Below are 18455 nucleotides of genomic sequence, written 5' to 3'. Positions count from 1 at the left end.
CTGGCTTATGTTCACTTAACATAATGAACAGGATTGATCCAAATTGTGGCGGGCATCAGAACTTCATTCCTTTTCGTGGCCAAGTAAATGTGCCATTGTTTGGCTATTCCACATGTTGTTGATCCACCCATCAGTTGATGGCCATTTGGGCTGTTTCCACTTTTTGGCTATTATGAATAATGCTGCCATGAACATTGGTGTACAGATTTTTTGTGGTGTTTCTCTTGGTATATACCTAGGAGTGGAATTGCTGTGTCATATGGTAACTCTGACCTTTTGAGGACCTGCCAGGTTGTTTTAATTACCTGTGCCATTTTACATTCCCACCAGTAACGTGTGAGGGTCCCAGTTTCTCCACATCCTTGCCAGCACTCGTCACTGTCTTTATTATAGCCATCCTAGCTGGTGTGATTTGGCATCTCACTGTTGTTTTGATTTGCATTTCTCTAATGACTAGTGATGTTGAGCATCTTTTCATGTGCTTATTCCAGTAATTTTTTAATGTAAAATATGATCCTTTCCCATTCCCTATTTCTCTCCTTCTGAATGCAAAATAAAATAAAAAAAGAACAGTTTGAGAAGTATGTAAAGACTATATACAATAGTGTGGTCAGAAGATGTTCCAGGGGTCCTAACTTTTTACTTGTCTTTGGACTTTGAAATTTATAATGTTTTAATATTTGTTTATTTAACACAGATGGTATGCTGTAGCTTATTTGTGCTACCATATACTTAACTGAAATGTTAAAGAGATGGATCTAAAAAGCATTTGACAAGCTTTTAGCTACATTTAAATTTAGTTGTTTCACTGAATGTACTAGGTGATTATAAAAATTAGGTTTCTCATCATACATCAGTACTTCACCTAATATCTATGCAAGCCATTTTCCCAACACAGGTAATAGAACTAAGTTATTTAAATGAGCATTTTTAGATGCTGTCTTAGTTTGCTGTTATGTGAGCCATATTGTCTATTACGGTAAATAGTTGCCTGTAATTATCTATTGACTACTAATACTTTCATCTTAGTTCAGAGGGCCAGAATTATACCAGGCTTACATTAAACGCTAGAATAGCTTAGGGTTATCGTGAGTCAAAACAGAACTATATTTACACAAAACCTTTATTCATTGTGCTGCTGATTTAAAAATTAACTATGGATTTGGCTGTCCATATCATGTGACTGATCAGTTTGGGCGTGTTTCGGTGGGTAAGCTGTTCTGTGTTCATTTTTTAGGTGCTGATGTTGCTAATGTCTGTAATGAAGCTGCGTTGATTGCTGCAAGGCATCTGTCAGATTCCATAAATCAGAAACACTTTGAACAGGCAATTGAGCGAGTGATTGGTGGTAAGAAAACTGAACATAACTCAAGTGGAAAGGCTGATAAAATGAATTTGAGGCCAGGGATTTCTCTGTTTGGGCAAGAACTAGAAGCAAAGAAAGTGCATCCACTCAGCCCTGGGGCTCACCATACTTGTGCTCTCTTGATGTCATGGCCCCTCCCATGCCTCCCCTCCCTCTCCTCCTCCTTCCCCCCACCGTCCCCTGCCACCTGCCCTCTGCATGGAGGTCTATGGTGCTGGGTTAGTTTGAGGTGGAAGCTCACGAATGCTTTGCTTGCACAGGCAGCCAGCAGTGAGGTGTCTACCCATGAATTATACCAATCAAGTTTGTTAAAAAGCTCACAACCTTCCTGTTTACAAAAGTTTCATCACATGAGTTAGAGGTGCTCTGTGCTAGATACAGGTGATGGGTGTAAAATATCTGTAACAGCTGGGCACGGTGGTTCACGCCTGTAATCCCAGCAATTTAGGAGGCCGAGGCGGGCAGATCACAAGGTCAGGAGTTTGAGACCAGCCTGGCTAACATAGTGAAACCCCATCTCTACTAAAAATACAAAGATTAGCCAGGCGTGGTGGTGCGTACTTGAAGTCTCAGCTACTTGGGAGGCTGAGGCAGGAGAATCACTTGAACCCGGGAGGCAGAGGTTGTGGTGAGCCGAGGTCGCGCCACTGCACTCCAGCCTGGGCAACAGAGTGAGAGTCTGTCTCAAAAAAAAAAAATAATAATAATAATAAATAAAATAAAATAAAATAGCTGTAACAGGCATAGAGCTGGAAGTGCTTCCTCAGTCAGCATAGGGGGAGCGCACACAGCGCGTTTTCTTAGCATCCCATAGGGCTTCTGATTTAATCCCCAAAGGCAAGTAGCAATTCAAGTACTTGGGCATTCAAAGGAGGGGGAAGCCCTGCGCCAGGCAGAGTTCCACAGAATAGGAGGGGTGTGCCCCAGGCTCAGGATGAAACTGGGGTGTGGCGTGGAAGTGGCCTGGCAGATGGACTTGAGGCAGTCTACCCTGTGTTGAGGGAGAGTAAACTGGTCAGTTTTGGAAAGTCTTGAATGTTAAAAAGGCTTTTAAAATTTTGTCCTATGGCCAGTGTTGAATTAAGGTGGGTTTTTTGTTTTGTTTTGTTTTTTGTTTTTTGTTTTTTGAGACAGAGTCTCATTCTGTCACCCAGGCTGGGGTGCAGTGGCACAATCTCAGCCCACTGCAACCTCTGCCTCCAGGGTTCAAATAAACAGCCTTCTGAGTAGCTGCTATTTACAGGTGCCTGCCACCACGCCCGGCTAATTTTTGTATTTTTAGTAGAGATGGGGTTTCACTATGTTGGCCAGGCTGGTCTTGAACTCCTTTTTTTTTTTGAGACAGAGTCTTGTCCTGTCCCCTAGGCTGGAGTGCAGTGGCTTGATCTTGGCTCACTGCAACCTCCACCTTCCAAGTTCAAGCAATTCTTCTGCCTCAGCCTCCCAAACAGCTGGGATTACAGGTGCGTGCCACCACGCCTGGCTAATTTTTGTATTTTTAGTAGAGATGGGGTTTCACCATGTTGGCCAGGCTGGTCTCGAACTCCTGACCTCAGGTGATCTGCCTGCCTCCGCCTCCCAAAGTGCTGGGATTAAGGCGTGAGCCACTGAGTAACATAATGATCAGTGGTATTTTAGGAGAATGAATCTGGCTTTGAAGAGGAGGGAAGCATCTGGAGGCAGAGAACCTTGCAGTCATCACTGTGAGCACCGTTAGCCCACAGCTTAGCAGGGGGGAGCACCAGTGACAGTCGTAAAAAAAATGAGGACAGACTGAGAGACCGCAGGAGCATAGGGCGCTTGCAGAGGGAGCTGGCTCGTAGAGAATGAGCTGTCCTGCATGTGAGCCGGGGCAGGGTATGTGTGTGCGACTTGGGAACGGGCAGTTGTGGTCCCAGGGTGTGCCAGGTGGAGTGAGGTGGGCGGTTGGGGACACTTGGAGCCATCTTCCTGGGAGAGAGGGAGTTGCAGAGGAAATGTTACCCAGTGCCCACATTTGGTAAGAGGAGAGAAAGGTAAGTCAGCAAGGTCACCAGTGCTCATGGTGTACCACAAGCACTGAAGGTGAATCAGCAGACAAGTGCTGATAACGGGGACCTGTAGGCTGGAGGAGACAGGAGATGAGGCGCCGGCCGTAGGGCGAGGCACAGGGGTGTGGAGGAGGAAGAGGAACTTTGGATTTGGCAGTGAGCGTGTTAGGGTGACTTTTGACAGTTCATCTGCGTAGAGGGTACAAAACCAGACGAGTGGGGCTTCCAGTGAAGACATAGAGGCTGGTAGAGCAATGTGGTTTGCTGGGGATAGGTGCCCAGTAAACAATGAATTGTTGAATGAATGAATGAATCATCAGACCTCTTCTTTTATAAATTTGTTACTGAAAAGATAAACCTCAGATGATAAGAGTTGTGAATGGGGCCGGGTGCGGTGGCGTAAGCCCGTAATCCCAGCACTTTGGGAGGCCGAGGCGGGTGGATCACGAGGTCAGGAGATCGAGACCATCCTGGCTAACACGGTGAAACCCCGTCTCTACTAAAAATACAAAAAATTAGCCGGGCGTGGTGGCGGGCGCCTGTAGTCCCAGCTACTCGGGAGGCTGAGGCAGGAGAATGGCGTGAACCCGGGAGGCGGAGCTTGCAGTGAGCCGAGATCACGCCACTGCACTCCAGCCTGGGGGACAGAGCAAGACTCCGTCTCAAAAAAAAAAAAAAAAAAAAAAAAAGAGTTGTGAATGGATGAAGCAAAATGTAATAATTCACTGTAGAGACAGGTGAAAACTGTGTATTTATGCCTTTTTTTAGGTTAAGGAGAAGTGATCAGAGAGGGCGGGGCAGAGCGGGCAGCCACCCAGCCGCAGGTTTTGCTCTGAGGCAGCTACTGGCCCGGCAGGCAGTGTTGTGTAGTGAGATAGGCACTGAGAAAATGAATGACTCCTGAGGTGAACTGTGGGGAAAGGCTTCTTTGCTTTTACAGATAAGCCAGAAGTGTTCACCGGCAGACAGACTTAACTCCTGTTTTGTAACTTCCTGCCCTGTGGCATATGCTTGTCTTGGGTTGTGTCATTGGGAACACAGCTTTTGTTTTTGTCTTCCAGTCTCCTTAACATCAGCTGAGAAATTCTCAGGTGGATTACCATGAACACGGCAAAACTACTTTTGCCACTGTGTGATGATTTGTTTTAGTACAGATAGCGCAGTTAGTTTTTACAGCACAGAGGTACGGAGTGAGGGGCAGAGCCCACCTTGATCCAGGCCAGAGAAGAATCACGCTCAGACTGGAGTCTGGTCAGCACTGTGGTGGATGCGGGCTGCAGCACGGGTCTTGTGGGCCCTGTGTCGTTGGTGTTTGCCCTCTGGGTCTGCTCTGCCACTTCTGTGGCTCGCTCTGAGCCATAGGGCTGGCTGGTTAGGTGAGGGTGCGCCAGCATCAGCCTGGCTGGCTCCACACAGGTAGCTCCGGGTCTTGAACTGGCTCCCTGCTTTCTCAGACTCTCTTCTGCCTTCCAGCAGAACAGACAACAGGTAGTGTCTTATGGCAGGCATCTTCGTGTGCCCAGTATTTGATAATTCTGAATACCTAGACTATGCAATGAGGACCTTTCCAGAGTTTTGGTTTCTGTAATTTTGCGTGTTTTAAAATGACCTTAATGCTGAATTTTATTTTGCATTTCTATTTGTTTCCCAAAACACAGGGTGTGTGGCTTAAAAGTGAGAGAGTTAGGGTGAAAGCAGGCCTGGGGATGGGGGAGTGAGTGCATTTTTGCTGTAGTTGTATTTTGAACTTGACCTTTTGCTTTTATTCTGACCTTGATTGGGGATTCTATTTAATTTTTTTAAAAAAATTTTAATTTAATTTTTTTTTTTTTTGAGATGGATTCTCACTCTGTAGCCCAGGCTGGAGTGCAGTGGCATGATCTCAGTTCACTGCAACCTCCGCCTCCTGGGTTCAAGTGATTCTCCTGCCCCAGCCTCCCTAGTAGCTGGGAGTACAGGCGCTTACCACGACGCCTGGCTAATTTTGTATTTTTAGTAGAGACGGGGTTTCACCATGTTGGCCAGGCTGGTCTCGAACTCCCACCTCAAGTGATCGGCCCACCTCGGCCTCCCAAAGTGCTGGGATTACAGGCATGAGCCACTGTGCCTGGCCTTGATTAGGAATTTTTGGATTGTGATAGGCAGCTCAGTCTCCAAACCCCATTTTAGGTAAGGCAATGTATAGCACTGTATAACTGTCTTTTAATGTCAGTGTCACTAGAACAATGGCTTGGGTTTTTTTGTTGTTATTTTGTTAGGCTTAGAGAAGAAAACGCAGGTTCTGCAGCCTGAGGAGAAGAAGACTGTGGCATACCACGAAGCAGGCCATGCGGTTGCCGGCTGGTATCTGGAGCATGCAGACCCACTTTTAAAGGTGAAGCAGGGTAGCTGCACTAGGCAGCCAGTGCATGCGTGAGCAGATGCTCGCTGCAGTCACTCAAGAATTAAGCTACACTCCCGCAAAGGAGAAAGAAACAAGGCTTTAGCCAAAACTTCTGGTAACTTCTGGTAACCATAGTTGCACAAACCATCCCATAGATAAATATAAAATTTGGATGGAAAATTATTTAAAGGGACCACAGAGTGTCCAAAAGCAGGCGAGAGCTGGAGGAGAGTTTGCTCCTATAAAGCAGCAGCTGCAGTGGGTTTGAACTGGGAGCCTGTGGCTTTCTTGCCAAAGGGTTTTTCATAATCTCCACACTACAGTGGTATGAGACATAGTCTTTATTATCCTGAGGTGGTAGAGGAGACAGTCCAGGACTTGAAGAATACTGGAAATTTAACAGGAAAATCCCAGAAGCAAGAAAACTACCAAGGGGTGAGGCCCGAATCTGAGTAGGAACTGCCCAAATCCCAGGCCGACCACTAAACTACACATGCACAGTGGCGATCCCAGAGAACCTGGCAAAAGAGTAAGCAGAGACCAAAGAGAAATCTACCCCTGAAAGACAGGGGGAACCACGTGAGATTTTTAAGTTTTCTGCTTTTCAACTGAGGCATTTCCTGAACTGCTGCAGCACAGATGACAGAAAGCAGCTGCCTCCCTGCCTTGAGATGGGTATCAGGGCTGCTGGGACTTGAGGCAGGCCAGGGGTGTGGGGATCCCCTGAAGCAAGGGAACCATAGAGAAGACAACATTAGAGTGTCCATAAAACATCCTAAGGAACCCACAGAGAAGCCACTAGAACTAATAAGTGAAGTTAGCAAGGTTGAAGAATTCAAGGTCAGTATACAAAGACCAATTGTATTTCTGTGTATTAGCAATAAACATTGGAAAATGAAATTTTAAAAATTCAATTTCATTAGCAATTTCAGTGGCATCTAAAAACTTAAATATGGAAGAATAAATTTAAGAAAATATTTGTAGGACATGCACATTGATAACAAGACCTAAATAAAAATAGAGGTAGACTTTGCTCATGGAGTGTTACGCCAGTTCTCCCCAAACTAATTGATAATTTCAGTGCAATCTCTGGTAATTATAGCAGATTTTTTTTTTTTGTAGAAATTGAGAAGCTGAATCTAAAACCAATATGGAAATACAAATGAGTAAGCGTAGCCAAAACAGTGTAAGTTACGCACCCCAGTATTAAGACTGTGCAGCTACAGCGATGAGAGTGTAGTGCTGGTAAGAGGATTGGCACGCAGGCCAGTGGGGTGGAATGGAGCCTGGAAAGGGAACCACAAACTTTTGGTTCACAGAGGTACCAGGATAATTCAAGAGGGAGGAACTGTCTTATCTACAGGTGGTTCTGGCAACAGAGTATTCGCAGGAAAAATGGTGAACAGTAACCCTTGCATCATATGCAAAAAATTATTTGAAATAGGTCATAAAAACTAAAACCATCAAACTTCTAGGAGGAAATACAGGTAAAAATCTTTGTGTCCTTGATGATGCAAAAATTTCTTGGGACACAAAAAGCATGAGCCACAAAAGAAAAAGTTGATAAGTGGGATCTCATCAAAATTTCAGACTCTCTTTCTTTGAAAGACAGTTAAGAAAATAAAAAGGCAAGCCACATCCTCCGAAAATACTTGCAGTACATATATAGGACAAGGGACTTATATCTAGAACCTATAAAGAACTCTTAGAACTCAATAATAAGAAAACAACCCAGTAAAACAATGGGTGAAAGATTTAAACATGCATTTCCCAGAAGGTATACGAGTGGGCATTAAGCACACACAGGGTATCATTATTTATCAGGGACATGCAAATTCACCCATAATGAGCTACCTGAACATACTTGCTAGAATGGTTAAAATGAAAAAGAGACAGTCTTTATTGTTGATAAGGATACGGAGCAGTTGAAACGCTCACACGTTGTTGATAGGAATGTAAAATGGGGCCGGGTGCAGTGGCTCACGCTTGTAATCCCAGCACTTTGGGAGGCCGAGGCGGGCAGATCACTTGAGGTTAGTTTGAGACGAGCCTGGCTAACATGGTGAAACCTGTCTCTACTAAAAATAGAAAAATTAGCCAGACATGGTGGTGAACGCCTATAGTCCCAGCTACTCGGGAGACTGAGGCAGGAGAATCACTGGAGACGGGGAGGATCACTTGAACCCAAGAGGCGGAGGCTGCAGTGAGCAGCAATCGCGCCACTGCACTCCAGCCTGGGGGACAGAATGAGCCTCTGCCAAAAACAAAAAAAGGGAATGTAAAATGGTACCATTGTTTTGGAAAACAGTTTGGCAGTTTCTTATAAAGGTAGACGAACACTTCCATGTGACCAAACAATTCAACTTTTATTTCCCCAAGAGAAACAAAAACGTATGTCCATGCAAAGACTGTTACTACTTTATGTGTAACATCAATAAACTGAAAATAACCCTGACTTCCATCAAGAATGAAATGGATATTTGGTATGTTTGTAGCAGTGGAGTGCCACACAGCAGTAAAAATGAATGATTATTAATACACACAGCTGTATCTGTGGATCTCAAAAACGGAAAGAGACCAAACAATGAAGTATGTGCCATACAATTTCATTTATTTGCGATTCTAGAAGCTAAACTAATCCGTAGGGACAGAAGGCATGTCTGTGGTTGCCTGGGGTTGGGTGTGGAGGGAAAGACTCTCTACCAATGGGTACAAGGGAACTTTCTGGGCATGATGAGAATATTCTGTATCTTCATTGTGGCTTGACATTATGTTTGTCAAAACTCATTGAACTCTGCACTTCAGATGGGTGCATTTTACCATATATGTCATCTCTCAATAAACTGAATTTTTTTAAAATTAAAGGAATTTACTTAATTGCAAAAGAGGACTGGAAAGGAAAGGCTGCCGAGCATCTTGGCCTGCTGTACCCCTCTTCCTTCAAAGGAGGGTGTGGCCACGTCCGACAGCAGAGTTGAATGAAGCCTGCACGCTTGCATAGCATCAGAACTGTCAGAATGTCAAGATGGAATACTTTCAATTGGGTTTTACAAAACAAGAAATTTGCTGGGTGTGGTGGCGCATGCCTGTAATCCTAGCACTTTGGGAGGCCAAGGTGGGGGAATTGCTTGTAGTCAGGAGTTTAAGACCATCCTGAGCAGCAAAGTGAGACCCTGTTTTTACTTTAAAAAAAAAAAAAAAAAAAAGGCAGGAGGATCACGAGCTCAGGCGTTCGAGACCAGCCTGACCAACATGGTGAAACCCCTTCTCTACTAAAAATAAAAAATTAGCCAGGCCTGGTGGTGGACACCTATAATCCGAGCTACTCAGGAGGCTGAGGCAGGAGAATCACTTGAACCCGGGAGGTGGAGGTTGCAGTGAGTTGAGATCGCGTCACTGCACTCCAGCCTGGGTGACAGAGCGAGACTCCATCTCAATCTCAAGAAAAAAACACTCCAAGGTGAACTTATCCTGAGAGAAAATACTCCTCCTGAGCAGTCACTGCTAGATCACATCCCACCAGGGCTGATGGACTGTGCAGCTGTTGTGCTTTAGTCAATGAGTTTATCTGTTTATACACAGATGTTTTGATCAAGTCTTCATCTGTAGTAGGATCTTCAACACTGTTTTCTACTCACCAGGTATCCATCATCCCACGTGGCAAAGGACTAGGTTATGCTCAGTATTTACCAAAAGAACAATACCTCTATACCAAAGAGCAGCTCTTGGATAGGATGTGTATGACTTTAGGTGGTCGAGTCTCTGAAGAAATCTTCTTTGGAAGAATTACAACTGGTGCTCAAGATGACTTGAGAAAAGTAACTCAGAGTGCATACGCCCAAGTGAGTATATGAAAGAGTGCATTTCCTCCTCATGTGTTCATATTTGCACGAGAAATTGACATTCCATGAATGGCTCTGAAACAATATAGTTGTTGCTTCACTGTTTTAGGCAAGGATTATCTCTTAAAAGAAGTAAAGCAATTAAAACTTACGAAGAGAAACTTTATTTTTTTGAGACACAGTCTCCCTCTGTTGCCCAGGCTGGAGTGGAGTGCAGTGGCTCTATCTTGGCTCACTGCAACCTCTGCCTCCCGGGTTCAAGCGATTCTCCTGCCTCAGCCTCCTGAGTAGCTGGGATTACAGTCGTGTGCCACCACATGTGGCTAATTTTTTTTTTTTTTTTGGAGACTGAGTCTCGTGCTCTTGCCCAGGCTGGAGTGCAGTGGCACGATCTTGGCTCACTGCAAGCTCCACCTCCCGGGTTCACACCATTCTCCTGCCTCAGCCTCCCGCGGAGCTGGGATTACAGGCACCCGCCACCACGCCCGGCTGGTTTTTTTGTATTTTTAGTAGAGACAGGGTTTCACCGTGTTAGCCAGGTTGGTCTTGATCTCCTGACCTCGTGATCTGCCAGCCTCCCAAAGTGCTGGGATTACAGGCATGAGCCACTGCGCCCAGCTTTTTTTTTTTTTTGATACGGAGTTTTGCTCTTGTTGCCCAGGCTGGAGTGCAATGGTGCAATCTCGGCTCACCACAACCTCCGCCTCCTGGGTTCAAGCAATTCTCCTGCCTCAGCTTCTTGAATAGCTGGGATTACATTCATGTGCCACCACGCCTGGCTAGTTTTGTATTTTTAGTAGAGACAGGGTTTCTCCATGTTAGGCTGGTCTTGAACTCCCAGCCTCAGGTGATCCGCCTGCCTCGGCCTCTCAAAGCGCTGGGATTACAGGCATGAGCCACTGTGCTTGGCTGAGAAACCTATTTTTTTTTTTTTTTTTTTTGAGACGGAGTCTCGGTCGCCCAGGCTGGAGTGCAGTGGCGCCATCTGGGCGCACTGCAAGCTCCGCCTCCCAGGTTCACGCCATTCTCCTGCCCCAGCCTCCCAAGTAGTGGCCGCCACCACGCCTGGCTAATTTTTTGTATCTTTAGTAGAGGCGGGCATTTCACTGTGTTAGCCAGGATGGTCTCATCTCCTGACCTTGTGATCTGCCCGCCTTGGCCTCCCAAAGTGCTGGGATTACAGGCATGAGCCACCGTGCCCGGCCCCAAGAAACCTTTTTTTAGTACAGTATTTAAAGTTTATTTCAGGCTGGGTGTGGTGGCTTTGATATGTATTTTTTTTCTAGCACCTCATTGAAGCTTTTCTAGTTCTGATTTAAGTAGATCTTTCATATCATATGTCATTTCCCTGACTTTTTTTAGCCTGTTTTGAAATAAGAAGATATGGATTTCCTCTGTAATATTGACATGTCTTTTCATCCCACTTATCTCTGGAGACACTATTCAGCTTGTTTTTTTCTTACAATAACTTTATAAGGGATTTTTCTATTGCCTGTTTTTACCTGAAATTTGTTTTGCTGCTCTCTTAGGTGGGAGGAGGTCCAGGAGCTTTTCTGACTGTGTTCATGAAATGTTAGGAATGTGGTTTCCTACCTTCCAAGCATCCCTGGCTGTTTTTGATCCCCACTCTTATCTGGGCCTTCTCTTTTTTCCAGTCAGTTTGGGTCTTACTTGCAGAAGCCTCCTTTGTGGTGCTGGTTAGTTTTGGGGGCTTATGGGTCCAGACTGGATCAGCATCTTCAGACTCCCCTGGGCCGCATGGAGTCAGTGAATGGGGAAATGCAGTTGCCCTTCTGGTCTCACGTGTTCTCAGCGTGAGTGGCATGCCATCCTTCCTGGGAAGAACCTGTTGGCAGCTGGGGATTCTTGTTTCTTCAGGTCTATCAGATGCTTCTTGCTTCTTCTCTACCTTCTCTTGTACAGATAGTAATATCAGGCCAGGCACGGTGGCTCGTACCTGCAATCCTAGCACTTTGGGAAGGTGAGGTGGGAGGATAATTTGAGCCCAGGAGGTCAGCGCTGCAGTGAGCTATGATCATGCACTGCATTCCAGCCTGGGTGACAGAACAAGACCCTGTCTCAAAACAAAAACAAAAAGAAACCGAGTAGTGGCTGGGCTCACACCTGTAATCCCAGCACTTTAGGAGGCTGAAGCGGGCAGATCACCTGAGGTCAGGAGTTCAAGACCAGCCTGGCCAACGTGACAAAAACCCGTCTCTACTAAAAATACAAAAATTAGCCAGGAGTGGTGGCAGGTGCCTATAATCCCAGCTGCTTGGGAGGCTGAGGCACGAGGATCGCTTGAACTCGGGATGTGGAGGTTGCAGTGAGCCAAGATGATGCCACTGCACTATAGCCTGGGCAACAGACCAAGACTCTGTCTAAAAAAAAAAAAAAGAGAGAAGCCAGGTAGTAATATCATACAGTTGGGATTTGCGTCCTAACTTTGTTGTAGGTGTTATGCCTGGGCTTCTGGCTCTGTGTTTCTAGTTGTGAGTTTAAATCACTGTGCTGCTGCTGTTGCTGCTGGCTACACAGAGCACCCTTGTGCACTTTAGCCGGCTCCGGGCTGCTGTGTAGATTTTGTCTGGTTAAAGAGCAATCATATGTAACCACCACTAATTATGTATTTTTCAGATTGTTCAGTTTGGCATGAATGAAAAGGTTGGGCAAATCTCCTTTGACCTCCCACGTCAGGGGGACATGGTATTGGAGAAACCTTACAGTGAAGCCACTGCAAGATTGATAGATGATGAAGTACGAATACTTATTAATGATGCTTATAAAAGAACAGTAGCTCTTCTCACAGAAAAGAAAGCTGACGTGGAGAAGGTAGGTGCCAGTTGTGGGAATAATTCTTTAGAGTTTTGCAAAAAAAAGATTGAAGTGATAGATGGACTGTTTTAGTTGGTGTGTAGACTGCAGAATTCCCTCTCTCTGGCTCACCCATGGCTCCATTCGTTCTGATGTTTCGTTGTCTGCTCTGTCTTCATGGGGGGGTTGCAATGTGGTGAGCAGAAGTTGACAACTGTCCCGGCTCCTGTGGCTCTTAGGAATATGACTGAATGATTAATGAAGTCTGTCAGTAAGCACAAAGTAAACAAATCAGGACTCTCCCTCACTAGATAGTTCATAGTACTCCTGATGAGAAGCATGATTGCCTGGTTTACCATTGTGTTTCATCTCTAAAATGAATAGGTAGTGAAAGATGAAAGGGCAAGTAAAAGAAGCAGCTGAACTGTTAAGTAGGAAATTGGTACGTCAAAGTTACCTTGCTTGTGGCTTGCTCATGAACTTCCACAAGAAAGCATTGTGTTTGTCTTTGTTGTACCTCATTTGATAGCACCTACAAAAGGAAGGGACCCTTTCTGAACTCAGTGGATTTCTTGCATTTGGTAACTTCTTAATTTTCCAGAGTCCATGTGAAAAAAATTAGAATTAAAAAAATCTTTGAATATTCTATACTGTAATGAGAAAAACACAAATGTAAAAGCCTTTTATAAGGGATTGACACAAATGCCTAATAGATTTATTTTGCCTGCTGCCCAGGTACAGCCAGTTTCTCAAGACAGGGGAATTGCAGTAGAGAAGGAGCTTAATTCATGCAGAGCTGGCTGAATGGCAGCCTGGAGTTTTATTATTACTCAAATCAGTCTCCTTGGAGACCAGGGTTTTTCAAGGATAGTTTGACAGGTAAGGGCCAGGGAGTGGGGAATGCTAGCTGGTTGGTTGGGGCAGAGGTGAAATCATAGGGCATGGAAGCTATCCTCCTGTGCTGAGTCAGTTTCTGAGTGGGGCCACAGGACCAGTTGGTAAGTCCAGGTGGAGCCATTGGTTGTCAGAAATGCAAAAAGCTGAAAAGCTATCTCAAAAGGCCAAGCCTAAGTTTTACAGTAGAGATGTTATCTGTAGGAGTAGTTGGGGAAGTTGCAAATCTGACCTCCAGAATAATGGCTGGTAATTATTTAACCATGCCTACATCTTAGTAGAATTCAGGCTCCTCTTATCCTCCTAACTAGGTGGCCTTTCTTTAGTTTTACAAGGGCAGTTTAGTTTTGGGGAAGTGCTATTATCATTTAAACTATAAATTCCTCCCGAAGTTAGCTTGGCCCGCACCCAGGAACGAGCGAGGACAGTGTGTGAGGCTAGAAGCAAGATGGAGTCAGCCATGCCAAATTTCTCTTGCTGTTATAATTTTGCAAAGGCAGCTTCACTAAGATTATGCTGTTCAATCAGCAAGTCTTCAAGAAGCCGACTATAACCCCTATGTTAGACGATTCAGAAGAATCCATGCTGTCAGTGCACAAAAGTGTGCAGTGAAATGAGTGAGCGCCAGCATCCCCAAAACACTGGAAAGCATGCAGCAGGGCTCTGCAGAAGGAAAGGCCAGCATGGGCAGAGTGGTCCAGGAAGGCTCTGCAGGAGATAGGGCCGAGGTACCCAGAAGGATGAGCAGGTCATAGAGCTGAAGGAAGGGGAAGGAAGATTGTGCGGCGTGGAGCCCGGGGGCAGCCCTGGGCCTGCTGCAGTTGCAGGTGGTGGACCCTGTAGACCCAAGAGTGGCTGAGACAGATCTCTGTCAGCTTAGAGGTTTGTTTTGTCAAGGTTGAGGATGTACCCAGGGAAAAAGAAACACCAGTTACAGGGGATCTGTGGTCCCTGCTTTTTCCAGAGAGAGCTTCGAGGGCTTGAATATTTAAAGGGGAAAGAGTGGCAGGAAGGGAAGGAGGAAGGGGAAAAAGGGGAGGGTAGGTGGTGAGATGAGTGGTCTCACTCTTGATTTTTGCCCACTGAATCCACATGTGACATGTGAAAGGAGGGGTAGAGGGATGTCAGTTACGCATGCATCTCTTGTTCAGTAAATCCTCATTTTACATGCAATAAGGTAAACACAGAGTAGAAGAAGGAGTCAAATACACATTTGTCTCAGGTTGGCAGAGGGATGATTTCTGGTCTGGTCTTTGTCCATTCCTGTGAGATAAGCTGTTAACTTACATTGTCAGGGTGAGATCCAGCAGAACTTTGTTTCAGGGTAAAGGTTTTAGGGCCCACAAGGAATTTCCTTGTGAGCAATGAGTGAGGGAGGCCACCTGGGGAGATAAATGGATTCTGTCTTTGCAGCCATCTCTTTAGGAACAATAGGAAGGCAGCTCTTGTGCAACTCAGTTTCCAAGCTTAACTTTTCCCCTTGGCATAATGAGTTTAGGGTCCCGAGATTTTATTTTCCTTTCATAAGTCCCAGGCCCTCCAGAGCTAGGTAGAAAGTTGAGGCACACAGCTTTAGAAGTAGAAGTGATCTTAAAAATGATCTAACCCAGCCTCCTTATTTTATAGTAGTTCTTAAAGGAGTCCTTAAAGAATCTTGAGCAGAAATGATGAAAAGATCATTTCAGGAGAGTGTGGCGGCAGCATGCCAGCTGGATTGGAACGGGTACACAGACCAGACCATCTTGGAAGCAGTGGGGGCATCTCAACACTCCTCAGGTGGTGCCTGCAGGGGTGGCCATGAAAATAAAAAGGCAAAGGCAGAGCTGGAAAACCAAGACTTCATAGAGAACAAAAGAGAAGAAAGCCCAAGAATGACTCCAAGGCATCCCTAGGCAGGGGGAGGAAAGGGAGTGATAAAGGGTTTGGTCTCAACACCCAAGAGGATTTGAGCAAGGCGCATTTGCAATCAGAATATGAACAGAGGTCAGGGCTGCCAGATAGCCAGGTGTTGAGCTGTGAAAGACAGGAACGCAGAAGAGCCCAGTCCAGATGAGCCCTCTGTGAGGCACTGAGGAGGTCTGCAGTGATGTGAGAATCTCCCCAGTTCTCCCACCCATCCAGTCTCAAAGTGTCTGTACTCACACGACTCACGCTGCACAACTAAGGTCTGTTTATTGAAAGGAGAATTGGGTTAGCATGGTAAGGCTCTTGAAACACTGGACAGCTTTGAAGTACTTTATGGTCCATCAGAGAAAATGAGCCACGTGCAGAATACTGCAGAACCAGCCAGGAGATAGGGAGGCTATGGAGAACAGAGGGGGCTAGGGCCTGTGCTCCTGAAACCATTGCCTTCCAGACTCTGCGAGGGCAGGGAGTGTGCACCTGAGGGCTTGCCAGCATTCACCCAACACCTGTGTACCAGGCACTACCTGAGGGTTCCTTTCTGAAAACCCTGTGACCTCATGAGGTGGCCAACATTAGTGACCTCTTATATCAGTTTCAGGTGAAGAGGCTGTTACAGAGAGGTCAGGTAGCTTTGCTTAGGGTCATACAGTGGGTAAGCGGCACAGCCAGGGTCTGACCCAGGTATCCTGCCTGCAGAGCCCTGGTCGTTCCCCTCTCCCTGAGCCTGTGTGGCCCTGTAAGGCAGCTGCGGAGGGCTGCCGAGCACTTGGTGGCCGCTGTGAATCGAGAACTGTTAAATGTCAAGTGCATGCTGGTTACTGAAGATTCAGCATGAAGAAAGGAATGTAAAAAAACCTTGATCATGTTTTGTATCGTCACGTGTTGAAATAATATTTTGGCCAAGCACTGTGGTACATGTCTATAATCCCAGCACTTTGGGAGGCTGGGATTATAGTGGGTGGATCACTTGAGCCCAGGAATTCGAGACTAGCCTGGGCAACATGGTGAAACCCCATTTCTACTAAAAATATAAAAAATTAGCCCAGCATGGTGGTGTGCATCTGTAGTCCCAGCTACTTGGAGGCTGAGGTGGGAGGATCACCTGAGCCCAGGAAGTTGAGGCTAGAGGCTACAGTGAGCTGTGATCACGTCACTGCATTCCAGCCTGGGTGACGAGTGAGACACTGTGTCAGGGGAAAAATACATATATATATATATATATTTTTTTTTTTTTATATATTTAATATATAATCTATAATATACATTTATATAATATATTCTATATAATATATAATCTACATAGATTATATATTTATATAATTATATATTATATTTTATATAATATATCATATTTATATTATATATTATATATATTTTATATATAGTATATATTATATATAATATATATTTTTTATATATTGGATTAAATTATTGAAATGTAAGTGATCACCCACAACTATGGTGTGTGTGTGTGTGTGTGTGTGTGTGTGTGTGTATATAAGCAAATTGAGAATTAAAAATGGTCTAAGAATGAATCCTAAAGCTTTTTTCCCTTACGTATATGCAGACAATATATTTTTAAAATCAGAGCATTATAGTATTCTGGTTTTCTAAACAATGCTAATCTTTTAGAGATATAGACTATATATATATATATGGATAAAATGATATGACATCTGGGATTTTCTTAATCTAGAGAGTTGAAACAAGAATGTTTCTAAATTGATCACTGTTGATAGTGGTTACATGGGGATTATCCATTCTTTCCACTTTTGTACCTATTTGAAGCATTTTATAATAAAATTTTTAAGAACTGAAAAGACAAGAAAACTTTCATAATTTTATATCTTTAAAAATATAACATGTATTGCAAACTACAAATAGATTAAATTTCAAAGTAAGGAGTTGTCTCAAGAAATAAGTCTGGCCAGGTGCAGTGGCTTATGCCTGTAATCCCAGCACTTTGAGAGGCTGAGGCAGTGGGATCACCTGAGGTAGGAGTTTGAGACTAGCCTGGCCAACATGGTGAAACCCCATCTCTACTTAAAATACAAAAAGTTAGCTGGGCGTGATGGTGGACGCCTGTAATCCCAGCTACTGGGGAGGCTGAGGCAGGAGAATTGCTTGAACCTGGGAGGCAGAGGTTGCAGTGAGCCAACATCGCGCCATTGCACTCCAGCCTGGGCGACAGAGCGAGATTCTGTCTCAAAAAAAAAAAAAAAAAAAAAAAAAGTCATTTTATGAGATCAACTTATAATTTAAACTGCTTAATTTTCTTTACACTAGGTATATGATCTAACATAAACACTGTTCCCTCTTCTCATGATACCGTCACACCTCCATGTGTGTAATCCGGTAGGGGTCCCTTTTTCTGTAGTCTGTTAAAACGTGTAGTGTTAAATTTATGGTCCAGCTGTAACAAATGAATAGAACTTCTAAGTAAACTACTGTCACATTAACCTTCCTGCCTTCATTTTGTATCTCTGCCCTTGTTTTATATTTATATATATTTTTTATATATATAAATTATTTATTTATATGTTTTTTTTTATATATATATATATAAATTATTTATTTATTTATTTATTTTTAGACAGACTCTCCCTCTGTTGCCAAGGCTGGAGTGCAGTGCCTCCATCTTGGCTCACTGCAACCTCCGCCTCCTGGGTTCAAGCAATTCTCCTGCCTCAGCCTCCCGAGTAGCTGGGATTACAGGCAGGTGCCACCACGCCAGGCTAATTTTTGTATTTTTAGTAGAGACAGGGTTTCACCACGTTGGGCAGGCTGGTCTGGAACTCCTGACCTCAGGTGATCCGCCGCCCCAAAGTGCTGGGATTACAGGCGTGAGCCACTGCGCGTGGCCATATATTTTTTATGTACCGTTTAAAAGAAACTTTAGACTAAATTTAACAAATAAGTTTATTTGAGCAAAGAACAGTTTGGGAATCGGGCAGCCCTCAGAATTAGAAGTTCAGAGCTCTGCTCCGGCAGCATGAGCAGCAAGCTTTTGTAGGCTGAGCCTAGAGGCAAAGTAAAGAAACTGCAGTCACGTGTTGCTTAATGATGGGGATACGGTCTGAGGAGTTTGCTGTTAGTTGATTTTGTCGTACACCTGCTGCACACCTAGGCTGTGTGGTGTGGCCTATTGCTCCTAGGCTGCAAACCTGCTCGCATGTGACTGTACTGAATGCTTCAGGCCATTGTAACACAATGGTATCTAA

General features: G+C 44.7%; 1 protein-coding gene across 2 annotated transcripts in view; it reads left to right on the top strand.

The window, feature by feature from the left end:
• AFG3L2 (AFG3 like matrix AAA peptidase subunit 2) overlaps positions 1 to 18455 on the top strand; it is a 48994-nt gene that overhangs the window by 28336 nt on the left and 2203 nt on the right. For both annotated transcript variants that reach the window (XM_055238908.2, XM_055238918.2), the window contains exons 13-16: positions 1238 to 1348; positions 5655 to 5770; positions 9421 to 9621; positions 12259 to 12453. In XM_055238908.2, the coding sequence (XP_055094883.1) occupies positions 1238 to 1348; positions 5655 to 5770; positions 9421 to 9621; positions 12259 to 12453 (623 nt within the window). The remainder of the gene's footprint in view (positions 1 to 1237; positions 1349 to 5654; positions 5771 to 9420; positions 9622 to 12258; positions 12454 to 18455) is intronic.

Source organism: Symphalangus syndactylus, chromosome 1, assembly GCF_028878055.3.
Source record: "Symphalangus syndactylus isolate Jambi chromosome 1, NHGRI_mSymSyn1-v2.1_pri, whole genome shotgun sequence".
In the NCBI taxonomy this organism is placed as follows: Eukaryota; Metazoa; Chordata; class Mammalia; order Primates; family Hylobatidae; genus Symphalangus; species Symphalangus syndactylus.
The sequence above is the reverse complement of the archived record's forward strand: the minus strand, read 5'-3'. Positions and strand labels throughout refer to the sequence as shown.